The sequence below is a fragment of the Acanthopagrus latus genome, chromosome 14 (genome assembly GCF_904848185.1).
Source record: "Acanthopagrus latus isolate v.2019 chromosome 14, fAcaLat1.1, whole genome shotgun sequence".
Classification (NCBI taxonomy): Eukaryota; Metazoa; Chordata; class Actinopteri; order Spariformes; family Sparidae; genus Acanthopagrus; species Acanthopagrus latus.
The window spans coordinates 15,742,596-15,756,204 of record NC_051052.1 but is presented as its reverse complement, the minus strand read 5'-3'; the positions used below and the strand labels follow the sequence as shown (position 1 = coordinate 15,756,204).

The window sequence follows — 13,609 nt, the reverse complement described above, 5'->3', positions numbered from 1 at the left end:
GAAGTCACAGCTTCGACACAGTCAAGAAAAAGTAGCTTCCTCCATTAAAAATGGGATTTAATCATGTTTTGTGCCCCTTAAACTGTTTGGAAGTAGAGGTAAGATAAGATCAGACTTCACTGATCCCGCAGCGAGGAAGTTCTTTTGATACAAGAGGGAAAACAAGCGATCATAGAAAAAATACAATATAAGAGAAAAAGCATATACATACACAGATATCATATGACAGGACTGTACTCAGTTGTCATTCACACATTTTGAGTATATAATGATATAAATGTAACTGCACAGAGACTTGGATTGGCAGGAAATGTGCACGATAGTCGCACAATATAAACAGAACTGCAGAGTTCACTGTATGAATGTAAATATACAGACTGATCAGCTGGTTCATATATGACAGAATAGTAAAAACATACAATAATAAACAGGTATTGAAACAGTGCTTCTCTGGGGTATATTTAATTTATTGTGATTATTCTTGTTTTTATCAAAGTGCCTACCATCAGTAAAAATAACGTACTTGAGTTGCTTTCTGTACATATGATGACACAATCAGTCCATTAGTGCCCTTTTTAAAAGAGCAGAGAATGTTTACATCCTCTGTTTAAACGCTAGATGGCACTAAAGGAGCACTTTAGAAGGATAGAAGTCTGAGGCCACATCCACAATGCATCAGGCTATATACACATAGATACGATGCTGATCTATTATTCATGCACAATAAATACATGTAAATGAATAAATACAATTCTATATTTTATATTAAATGCAGCGTTAGTATAAAAGGCCTGTGTGTTCTCTTAAACTTTATTCGAATTCAACAAAGTGCCCAGAAGAGAAACATGTGAAGGTATTGCCATTTTAAAAACAGCTTTATTGTCAAAACAGGTCAGGAGTAGGTTAGCTTGAGTTAGTACACAAATTATAATAAGAAAAAATAAATAAATGAAATGAATGTAGGATAATGAAAAAAGGAAATGTGCCATATAAAGCTCTGGTTTTTACAGCTTTGCAGTGTTTTAATGTATCTTTTCATCAACTTTATATTTACAGATATTTTGTTACATCATAACTAATAACAGATAACGTAAAAACAACAAACAAACAAACAAAACTGAGGAACTATTTTTTCGTTAAAAAAGCCATTAAGACAAATTCATACCAAAAGGTTTGACTCAAGGTGCAGTTAAAAAAATAGGTAAATTCTAGTTTCAGCCATTATGTGGCAGTAAGGATAAAGATTAACTTAGTTAATGGGATACAAAGGCAATATCTTAACGCCTCTTACTTGAAACCGAAACTTTTCCGGATAACAACACGCTTTTCCTCGAGTGTAAATGATTCCAGTATCAGACGCCGATCCCATCCTCCTCTCTAAATTGCGGGGTTTCCGAGCAGACCGTGAATGAGTCATGACGCCCCGCCCAGACGCCGTGACAACAGACGCTGCTCCTCCGACGCGCTGTCCAGGTGTTCGGTGTATGATATTGCAGAGATCCGGAGCGTTTTGGAGCTTTATCAGTGAATCTGCATGAAATGGCCTAACGTGATATGCTTTGTCTCCGAGCCCAGCTCTCCCTCGGACGTGTGGAATGCAGTCTTTCCGCCCCTGCTCCCTCATCTCTCAGAGAATGACGCGGGAACACCGTTAAAATGAAGACTGACACGGGGATGAGAATTTGAGCTGTGTGTTTATACCTCGAGTGGGATAAGCTAGCTGTTACGCTAGCAGGCTAGCCAGACAGCTCAGACACCCGGCGGCGGCGGATATCGGATTCGTGCGGCCATGGCTGGGCTCATCAAGAAGCAGATCCTGAAGCATCTCTCCAGGTCAGTCCTGAACGGTGGTTGACGTAACCAGACAGGGAGCGGAGAGAAAAGGGGCGACGGAGGGGAACTCAGCTGTCAGACAGACGTTAGCTAGCCATAAAAAAATGTTAGTTTAAGGTTTCAAACGAAACCAAAACGAATTGTGCTCTTTGTTAAACATGGACGGACATGTTTATTCGTTTGGTTTATTGAGTTAGCGCACATCCCTGTTGTCTGTCAGACTGTCAGTTGCGTTTTCAGTTGACGTAACCCTCACTGACCCGAGACGTGGCTAGTCACTTGCTAACTTGCTAACTCGGGTGTTAGCTAGCCGGTGAGGAGCTAATCCCTAAACACTTGCCTTAGCAGGTTGAACCAGTCGGGGGGTTGAGTCAGATTGTTTACGTCAATCTCAGTCGTCCTCTGAGGGCAAATTATTCTCCAAGCTTTGGTAGCTAACACAAACAGGAACGTAAATCCTAACTGGGAGATAAGTAGAGTTTAATTTGACATAGTGAGTGTTAAGTGCTCGGGCATGTTTGTTTTCACGGATTTAAACCCTGTTTATCTGGACTTTACGCCTCTATAGACACTCGACACACAACACAAGATGATCTAGAGAGCGACATCTCCCATAGTCACCTTTTATTAAACCCATCTGACAGCGTTTCGTGTCAGCCTCTCGGGTGCCAGGAGATAAATGAGTGTAATATTGGTTCAGGATCCGTTTAATGGCGCTACCACTTGCTGTGTGAGGCCCCATTTATTTTTCTAATGTCTTGCAGCATTCAGTGCGACCCATTTTACATCTATTATTTAGCATTTTCCACTGTCCCCCAAGGGACTTTCAATGGACTACTTCCTTGTTTTGTCCCAGTGAGAGCGCTTGAAACATGCAGCACCGTTTTGCTCCCATGAACTAACCTGCTAATGACCTCGAGCAGCACACTCACACCTTCCAGCAGTGGATTGTGTGGAATGATAATAGGCTGTGTGATAGAAACTGAAAGGGGGACTTGACACTGGGACTGGATGAAAGAAATGACAGCTGTCATATTTCTAACGCAGGTCACCGATGACGAAGACAGCTCATCAGTATGCAGGTGGACAGCTTTGTCCTCGTGTAAAGCACAAAGAAAGACCTGTCTCTGTGGTGACTGATGTGTGATCAATTAGTCACCCACTGGTTAACGATGTTTAGGATTGCTTTGTCCTACATAATTGAACACAATGCAGCAGCCAAGATTAGCACTGTGAGTGGCATGCCCTTCATTGTCCTCGTACTCTTACTTGTGTGTGTCTCCTTGTGCTCGGCCAGTGTGTGTGTGTGTGTTGAGGCAAGTGTTTCTGCAGATGACTGTGCACGCCCTCAGCAGCATTAGCATCACCATTGACAGGAAGTGACTTGAAGAGTCGTGATGTCATCTGTCTTCGGGCTTGCCATCTGATCTTCTTTGCCCTGCCCCTGATTGGTCGGGCATGGAGCGGCGGGAGCTGACCCGTCCGTTCGCCAATCCCGCTCAGTTTGGCGTTGTGATGTCACAGTGAGAGCGCTGGTGTCAGAATGCCAAATCACCGTTTATGTGGCTGCAAACACAGTAGATTATCATCATGCGTGCGTGAGTGGTTTATCTCGAGGATGGTTTAGACTTTATGTGCTCGCTTGCTGATTCGTGCTGCTTCATCAGCAACGGCCAAGAATAGCTTGCACCACTCGCAGGCTTATTCATCCACTCTGTAGGTGTGCTCACACACCTACAGGTCATGTTGTGGGTGTCAACATGTCAGCTCAGCCTCCATGCTGAACAGCTGCAGAGGGCACATTGCTGTAGAATACTGTCTGTGACCAGGAGAGGCTGCACCACATCTTTACAGTTCATTGACTCAGAAGTCTGCAATGGCTGTTCCTCCTCTGGCCAAGACAAGTGCACTGAGGCATGTGAGACATATTAAACTAGTTGAGAGGGCCTTTTTGTACAATGGCAGCTCTTGGAAGAGGCATTGTGTGTGACTTTTCATGTGCCAGGATTAGTTTGTTAACAGTGAGGGACATTTTGGAGTTGTCGGCAGGACTTCAGCTTCTGATTATTTTCACGATTAATTGCTCAGTCTGTAAAATGTTAAAAATTAATAAGAACGTGTGTCAGAATTCTTCAGAGTTCAAAATGGCATCTTTGAATTGCTTCTTTTCCCTAACGAGTAGTCCAAAACCCAAAGATTTGTCATTTACTGTCATAAATGACGAGTAAAAGCAGCAAATTGTCCAGCAAATGGTTGACATTTATACTAAAAACTACTGAAATGTTGAATTGATTATCGAAATAGTTAGCAACTAACCGTCGTTTGATAAACTAGTTGTCCCAGCTCCAGTTACTGTGTGTTTTTTGTGACGTGAGAGTGTATCGATGAAGTGCTTGGCAGAGGGTCGAACTCAGGTAGCCCCTGGGGGTGACTAGATGTCAAGGTGTGTGTTTGTCTGCATTACAGGCCGGTTTAGATTATCGACAGGAGTCCTGGCCCTCAGCCAGACAGGTCATGTTTCACACTCACTCGCACACACACATACAGTATACAAATAGAAGCATGGTGAAATGGCCAAACACAGTTAGACATACTTGATCACATTTTCACTACTTGGTTCCCCCAAAAGAGAGTTTCTCCTGCTTTCACAGAGAAGTGAAACGTTAGACTCAGTTGGAGAGCAGGAACATGGAGCTGATTGATATTCTGATACAGGAGCTTAAATCGAGGTGTTCCAGATGGGGAATGAGAGTCAAACTTGGTGTGATTGATGGAGAGAATACATTCCCAAATGGAGCGCTGGAGGGAAAAGGAGACTTGGAATGTCTCACTTTCTTCCCTCTTCCTTACTTTACCCAATTTCTTCCTCACTTCGTTTCCTTATTCCATCTTTCCCCGCTCCCCGTCCTCTACTTTTCCTATCTTGTTCACTGTTGAAAATGCGTTGCGTTCAGTTGGTATTTCCTCATCTTAACATTGAATACAGGAGTTAAGGGCTGCACATAACTGTCGAGCATTTTTAAATGTTAAAAAAGGTAAGACAGCTCAAGGTGACGTCACCAAATGTCTTGTTTTGTCTATCACATAGCTTATAGTCCAAAGATATTCAGATATTACAAAGATTTAAAGCAGAGAAAAGCAGCAAACGTTAACATTTCAGAAGCTGGACTAGTTTTGCTTTACTTCTAAATTCCAGCTTCTGAAAAATGAGATATTTAAGGACATCCTCTCGGGCTTCGGGAAACACTCATCAACATATTTTTGAACCATTTTCCGATATTTTATAGACCAAACTACTGATTGATTAATTGAGAGAATTATCTACAGTTTAACTGACAATAGAAGTAATGGTTAGTTTGCATCAGAACAAAACCATACACAGTAAAAGTACAAGAGACGTACACTCAGTGTTGTGGTTTGCTACTAGTGGTACAGTAAAAATCTTCCAAGCTCGATGGAAACAACCCATTACGCAGGTCATCCGCAGTGATCTACTTCATGTCTGGAAACTTCTCCCTGCTAAAAGCTTTCTGAAGTGATGTTGTTAGAGTTTATTTTTGCTTTGAAGGAACCAGAAAAGTGCCGCACACTCACTTTGGGGTCCTCAAAGTGTATTCTTGCTTTGAACTGACCCATACCTATGCATTCCATACCTTCCCAATAACAGAGTGAATAGCTGCTTGTCACAAGACCGCAGCTCAACAGTCCTGCAGGCTGTCGACGGCATAAATCAGATCCTCGGTCACAGGGGAATGTGGAAGGTCTGAGTGTCACAGGTCTCTGACAAAGAAAGGATTATCGCTACCTGCTAATGGACAGCGTTCATGACCTCAGAGATTATGCTTATGGTCAGGCTGGAATGTGAGGTCCGTTTTGGGGTTAAGTCGTGGCGACGGCAGCAACGAAGCCGATGGTGGCAACATTTGTCAGGAAAGTAAACAAGCATTTAAATATAACACTGCAACTTACGATTATTTTCATTGTCAATGAATCTGTCAATGATTTCTTGATTACTCGATTAGTTTTTCGGTTGCCTTTCTTCTTTTTTTGATTCTGCTGTGAGCTGCTGTTTAAACCTCCTGTTGTGGGTCCCACACATAGAACGCAATCAGAATGTTACACCCATGTCACATCCTGCTGGCTCAATCTGTTTTTACACAATTCAACACTTACTCTTGACATTTTCATTACCTTACTTGCAGAACGCTGTGGTGGAATAAAGTTGCAGTACTTTGCCAGGAGCTGGCTGTATGAAAGGCGTGTGTTTACTTGTTTGCAAAGTCAAGTTATAAAACATTTTTTATATCAGCTGGCATCATAACGTGCACCACGGAGGGATTAGTGTTGAACACGTATTGTTAAATGACAATACTCAGTTTTCATCTTGTCAGTGGTGATTTGAGCCTTTGATTTCATGTAATAACGATGTTTCATTTGTTATCAGAAATCTTGGGACCGCCAACTGCTCCCACCAGAGTTTCCTCCATTACATTTTCAATCAGCGAAGTTGAGTCTGGTGAGTTTCGGGAACAATTTTCAACTCTGACTCAGCTGAGGCCGGTTGTAACACCAGTATTATGAACGTGATCTCCATTGTGTGCAGAAATCACTTTTCCATCAGTGGAGCTTTAGTGGCCATTTGGGGTGAGAGAGATGGATCCATCTCTGCTGTTGTGTTTGTCATCATGAGCCTCTTCAGGCCCGACTCTCCCCATCCTGCAGTAGCCGTGCGATGATGATGCTGAACCCCACTATTCCCAGTGTAATCGCTCACTGCTGGTGGGAAGGCTATTACGGCATGAGTCATGACTGAGTGCCTAGCTGGGTGTCTCATCACTGTGTAGCTGTAAAATATGTGTATGTGTGTGCGTTTTCATGTTTGTGTGCGTCAGCGACGACATTTGACCAGGGTCCCTCTGGGCCTGGGCGTCCTCCGCTGTGGTGGGTTTTGTCCTTCACGCTAACCTTTTCTTCGTATTCCAGGACTCTGGGGCCTTCGCTGCCAATACGAACTCCCTTCACTTAGACAGGTTGCCTGCCTGGGTGTTGGTGAATTATTGTCTACTGGCGTGTTTGTGGAGGTGTTTTGTAGGCGTGTGTTATGTGTAGAGCTGTAGGCGTGTGCGTGTGTGCGTGTGTGTGTGTGTGTGTGTGTGTGTGTGTGTGTGTGTGTGTGTGTGTGTGTGTGTGTGTGTGTGTGTGTGTGTGTTTTGCACCTGTGCTGGTATGTATGATAGTAATTCAAGTAATCCCTCTTGATGATAACTTAGAGATGACTCAGTCTTTTTAATAACTGGGCTACGTAATGTATTTCAGTCAGTATCAGCTGATCGAGATCATTATGCCTTTTTTAAGCACGATATGTGCTCTTGTGACAATATGTTATATAAGAAAACAACTTAAGTAAATTAGTTTACAATATAATATACCATTTAAAACATTTATTTGTTTTATTACAACTCTGAACATGTGATTTACTAAGGAGCTGTGAAATTCTACAGAGCTGCCAAAGTCCTCATGTTTATGTTCAAAACTTTATTTTATTTGTTTAAATTGGCTTTTCAAAGCTGATTTGAATTATCAAGATGTTAGGGGTGGATTAGGGTGTTATTTTGAGGGATAGACCGATTATTGGTCTGGTCGATTGTCATTGATTTAACCTAAAATGTGGCACTTTGACTCCAATGAAACATTCGCTTGATTGGTCTCATTGATTACACGTCTCAAGTAGCAAGTCAACGCTGAATCTGAATCTGCAACTAGTGAAAATAACTTGTTATTAAACATTTTGACACATGACTGTTTTTAGTGCAAATGAATTTAAGTTCCAAATATCTTTGATTACTAAAAATCAATGTTAGTTTTGTCCTTGTAAGACACAGCATTGTTGATTATGCCATGTGAAGTCCACAGAAGTAGGTTTGAGTGCATCGATGATGTCGAATAACACATTTTTAACTGTCATCATTATGAAAAGGACCATCACCAATGGCATCAAAATGTAAAACTAATATGTTGTAGCTTTGACCTTTATGGTCGAAACACCTCTAAGCTTTATTTCGTCACCTTTTAACCACGTGTGAAACCAAAACACGCCGTTATTCAGTGCTCGGTCAGATCACTCTTTTTATATCGTTACAGACATCTAAAAATAACAGAGGTGAAAGATTTGCCAGTAAAGGACCGTGTTAAAAGCGGAAAAACTAAATGAAAAAGACGGTTTGCTCATGTTCATGTTGTCCTCCGTCAAAAGGAGATTCCTCAGCGTGATGTTATCGAATGTGAATATTTGGTAAAGAAGCGAGACAACGCCAACTTGCTAGAAGGAATAGGAAAAGGTTCGTGCATGTGTGTGGGTGTTATTTTTAGGTCGGGGTTGTTTTAAGGTTTCTGTTTGGTTTACTAACACACCCACACTGCAGGCAGTCTGCCTCCAAAGCACTGCAGTGCTGCTGTCCTCTTACAAGAGTGCAGTAAAGTTGGATATATAATAAGACAAGATCTCTGACAAGACAATCCAAATATATTTTGAAAACAGTATGGTAAATTAAGTTAAACTGACTTCATTTGAAATATTAGAGAGGCTTGTGGGTTGTTTCAAGATGTGTTTTGTTTATGTGCTACAGTTTCCACAAGTATCTTCAGAGTTATCAGACTTTTTATGTTACAGACTCATTACACTCTTCTCTCGACACTGAATGGGCAAGTGAAATATTTAGAGGCCTATTTAAATGTCGCATTCTTCGTTTTTTGTTGTCGAGCCAAGCGGCCTGCTGCCAGGTCAAATGAGAATTGGCAGGAAAGAATGTGGTACCATCCCAGTTCCTTTTTCTGGAAAACCACATTCCTGAATCCCAGAGGAGTTCCCCGAGGGTACCAGGATAGTATGTTCCGTCTCTCTTTGTCTTTATTTCTTCTTCTTGTTACGTTGCCACGGTCTCGGTTGCTAAAAAACAAGCTGGTCGTCTGTTTGACTCACACTGTCCGTCTTTGCTCGGGCTCCTCTCCTTCTGGCACTGATGTCATCAGGCTGCGCCACGAACGCACCGTCAGTCAGAGAAGGAAAACGCTGGGAGTCTCCCTGTTTCCATTTCACAGGATCTACAGACATCAGCAGAAAGAGTGGCGGACTGAAGTCTGCCCTCAGTGTTTTGTGGTTAAGGGACGACTGCTGTTGGAGACTTCTTGAAGCAGATTTTGGCCGAATTACACACAAAAAAAACTTCTGTTACTACTGATTCCAGCATCTTATTTGTGAATATTTTCTAGTTTGTTTACTCCTCTGTAAGATTTTATATTTTTTGGGTTATGGGAAAAACGTGACACTTAACAAGGTCATCTTGGGCTTTTGGAAACATTGATTGACATTTTGCACCTTTTTCTAACTTAACCACTTGGGAAAAACCCAACCACAGTTTATGATCTCTTACATGAGTAACGTGTTGAAACTAACTTCTGCAAACCTGAATGTGGGCATTTATTTCCTGCTGCGTAGGTAATTTAAGTTTTATCAGCAATCAGTAGCTAGTCCTAATGTCTTTATGGTCCTGCATTCGGTCCGGTCAGCTCGGCCCCTTCTGACTGGAATAATGGCTGACGAGATGAAAGGACAAAGATGACGTGTATCTGAAGTTAACAACCTCTGCTTCTTGCTGATATCCTCAGTATAGTGTAGGATCTGTCTGTGTGTGTGTGTGTGTGTGTGTGTGTGTGTGTGTGTTTTAGCTTATTTAGTGTTGGCAGACTTGTGGTTAGACAGCCGATCAACAGCTTATTATTTGACTACGGTTCTGGTTTATTCATGACTTCGTAAGAAGGGGAGAGGAAGCGAGAGGTGGCCCAAGGGAGACTGAGGAGCCAGATAAGGAGTGAGAGAGAAACAGCGAGAGAAGTTAGCTGGCTAGCTGCTTGATACTTGATCAGCAGCAGGGATGAATATTTCACTGGTCACATGGCTGAGACACTCCAGCAGCAACAACATCCATCTCTCAAGAGTTTCGGTCTCTCTCCAGTGTGTATATGCCCATGCGAGGGCTTGTGCACACAATATTACTTGCATTTTTGTTTGTGTGACAGTCGTCGTTTTTTGTCCTGTTTCCTTTTCCACCGCGCCGAGTCTCTGTTTATGTCTGTTGCTCCCTACCACTGAATAATTTACAGGGATGTTGAATTAGAGAAGGATCTAATGCTGCCAGGACAAGGTGTTGAGCAGAAAGAGCCAGGAATTTGATGGAGTGAATCATTTAAAATGTGGGCTGCGGAATCACAAAGCATTGCTCACTTTGCAAAGTCTCTTTGCACCTTTTTAGATAGTCCTCCATCAGTGAAGACTCAGACCATCAGAACAAAATCCTTTGTCTCTGTTCAGCTACTGAGTGGCTCCATTATCATAACCCACGTCTTTTTGATAGGTGGTGATACAAACGGCCTTCTTGCGGCACCTGTTACTGTATTGGTCCTGATCATTGAAATCGTGTTAAAAATGATACCAATATTACCAGCTGTATTTGTTTCATGTCTTTCCCCAACTGAGTCACCCCATTGCTAGTTGCGTCTCTGCCATCTCTGTAAAACAATGGCAAAATATCCCCCCAAAACGACAAGTATATCCTGAGAAAGACATAATGAATCATCCTACAAGTAAGGAAGGAACCAAAAATAAACTTTCGACCTTATTAAAAGCCTTTACTATACCCGTGTGCCCCAGATTTCTTCTTTACGAATCCTGCCCTAGTTTGGGCTTTATATTGGCTGTAAGATTCCTTTACCCCGAATATAAGAATTGTTATATCAGTGCCAAAAATCAGGTATTGCATCGCCACTGATGTGGAATAACTTCAAAGTATAGGTTTTAAGAGTGCACGTCTTCCTTATAGTGTGTATCTAAATTAGTCAGGTAATAAAATAATAAATCTTTGGTTATGGCCATGATAATCAGGTCTTCCTGGTGGGAATGTGTGCTTGTTGTGAAACTGAGCTTTGTTCTGGCCTACTTTCAGATACACACTTTAAGTGTTTGAGAGATTAAGTACAGTAGGTAACAAGGTTAAGCCTACCTGTTCTGTATATGTGTGGTTTAGAATGAAGTGGTTCTGTTTATTGAATACTGTTTCCTAGCTTGGATCTGATGCTTCTCAAGAGCTATTTTTTGTCTTCAGCAACCACAGACCACAAGTTTGGGGGGATTTTAAACATGATTATAGATTAAAAACCAGGAGGGCATCCGGTGTTTTGCACCTCTACATGCCACAGGATCAAGGCTGAGTTGCTCTTGACAGCTCGAGAATGTGAAATCAATACTTTCCCTCTTCTAAGAGGTTCTATTAGCCTGGTGCACAGGTCAGTAAACCATTTAGGACCTGGCAACTCCGCTAACTATTAACCAATAATCAAACTGTAGGGGCAGAAAACTCCTGGGTCATGGACATTGAGTTTGTGTGTTCAAGTCTATTTACTTAAGTCTATTTGTGCTTCAGCTTAACACACAGAATCAGTGCAACATACAGAGACCTCGCATGTACACATTTCTGCACGACATTGAGGTTATGTCAATATTAACTCGAGAGGACGGCACGATATGGTTAAAAAAAGACATTATCGTGATATGATTTATGATGAATGATCACTTTCACTGCAAAAACGTTTGCAATCATCATGATGTGCCATTTGTTTGGATCTATAATAAGAAAACATGTTTTCTCACATCAGGAGTACAAGATTAGTAGGTCAGGAGCGTCTGCAGCACCACAGTACTTCAGTATAATACCGTCTTGTCCCACATTTTGCGATTTGGATATTGCACCTGGTTTTGATGATAGTTAAATTAATTATGCTGCCAGCCGTTCTTGACGCTCACCTGTGAAGTCAAGTTGAGCGTTGGTGCTTATCATGAGGATTGAGTACACTTTGTCCTTCCTGTGCACAAACAGTGTGCTGTTAAGAGGACATGTGTTTTGTTCTGAAATATGATTCATTCTAAAATTAATGCTTTTTCTGCATGTTTAAAAATGGCTCGCTGTAAACAATATTGGCCGATTGTCATGACAAACTATTAATAACATGTTCTTGAAGGAGTGAAGTGTGTGTTGCTTTGGAAAGGCACCCCTCTGTTCACACAAAGCCTAACAGTTGGGGTTTCGTCTGGCCGGCCTGTCACTTTGCCAAGAACTTGTCTCTATAAATGTTCCCCGTGCTCAAAGCTGCACTTCTCCTCTTTTGTCTCTCAGGTTTGCTAAGAACCTGTCGCCGGACAAGATCAACCTGAGCACGCTGAAGGGGGAGGGCCAGCTGACCAACCTGGAGCTGGACGAGGAGGTTCTGCAGAGCCTGCTGGACCTCCCCACCTGGCTGGCCATCAACCGTGTGTGCTGCAACAAGGCCGCCATCAGGGTGAAGAACACCGTCACATGTTAGATTAGCGCATTTTTAAAGGAACAGCTCAACATTATGGGAAATACTTGCTTTCTGGCGGAGAGTTACAAGAGAAGCTTCATACGTCTGTCATGTTTAAGTCACATCCAGCAGCTCCATAGCTCAGCTAAGCATAAAATCTGGAAACAGATAGCTTTTCGACATCCCACTAAAGCTCAATTTTTAACATATTATATCCTGTTTTTTCAGTCAGTACCAGCATCAAAACAACAAGTTTTGTTTTTTACATGTGGTTTTTGGCTAGACACAGTAACTTTCTTCGCTGGTTGCCTGGCAACTGCTCAGAGCAAGGCAAAAGTCGGGCCAAAACCTTTAAAACAACAAACAGTTGTTTTTACACTTTTTAGATGCAGGTGGCAGATTTTGTTACCGTCAGACAGAACCCAGCTACATGTCATTCTCTGTTTCAAGTCTATAAGGGAAGCTAAGCTGAATTATTAAGCTATTTAAATGGTTGGTTTGGATTTTTTGGAATGGGTTTGTATGAGCTACTTATCTGCAGTCAGTGGTTTGTACATGACGGTAGCCATGCCACCACCATGGAAAAGCAACAGCCTGCAAGTTAACTAAGATGCTGTAGACGGGCGCAGCAGCAAAACTCATTTAAACCACCTTAAAGAAAAAAAATCAATATCAGTTTAAGAATGCGTTTATATTTAGGATATTTTCCGAGCTTTAACATGCCGTCACATAGCCGCTTCTAACGGGGAGCCTAAGCTGTTATATAACTCTGTCATTAGCTACCAAACTCCTTTTGCCAAAAACATTAATTATACATTGCAGAACACCAGAGTTACTGCTGCTGCTATGGCTTCCAATCCTCTTCAAACAGCCTGAACTATACCTTGTGCAGATTACAGAAAAAGATTTATTTTACTGAATGATATTTAAAATTATGACCAAAACTAATTTACGTGGTTTTATTTCAGGCCTAAATTAAAGGGGAGCTGCATAGATATCCTCTTGTTTATGAATACAGACAGGCTGACACTCCAGTCCCGACACAGCAGTTACCAGTTAACACCTATCTTCTGTCCTGCCGGAGCTGTCTGATGCCCCTCATGCAGTCACGGTCGCCAGCAAAGTACCATTTATAAGGGCAGACTCTGACACACCCTGGAAACAGTGAATAGAACTGCGTAGTTTGCTTCGTGACTGGACTTTTATTCAGACCAAGGTCCACTTTCGTGCTCCTCTGTTCCTCTTCCACCTCAGCTTTTTTTTTTCTCTCTCTTTTCCCCCTTGTTCTTTTTACACAATATCTCAACCTTATCTTTGCACTTCTGAGTACACATTTGAGTCTCCATTCTACTTGTCACCAGACTTCCTTTGCCGTCTTCCTGTA

General features: G+C 42.0%; 1 protein-coding gene across 4 annotated transcripts in view; it reads left to right on the top strand.

Moving 5' to 3' along the window:
* Positions 1-1,199: 1,199 nt before the first annotated feature.
* uhrf1bp1l (UHRF1 binding protein 1-like) overlaps positions 1,200-13,609 on the top strand; it is a 32,949-nt gene continuing 20,539 nt past the window's right edge. For 2 of the 4 annotated variants that reach the window (XM_037122290.1, XM_037122293.1), the window contains exons 1-2: positions 1,200-1,833; positions 12,060-12,222. In XM_037122290.1, coding sequence (XP_036978185.1) covers positions 1,790-1,833; positions 12,060-12,222 — 207 coding nt within the window. In that variant the 5' untranslated portion in view covers positions 1,200-1,789. The remainder of the gene's footprint in view (positions 1,834-12,059; positions 12,223-13,609) is intronic. The other 2 variants (XM_037122292.1, XM_037122291.1) reach the window with 1 other exon arrangement.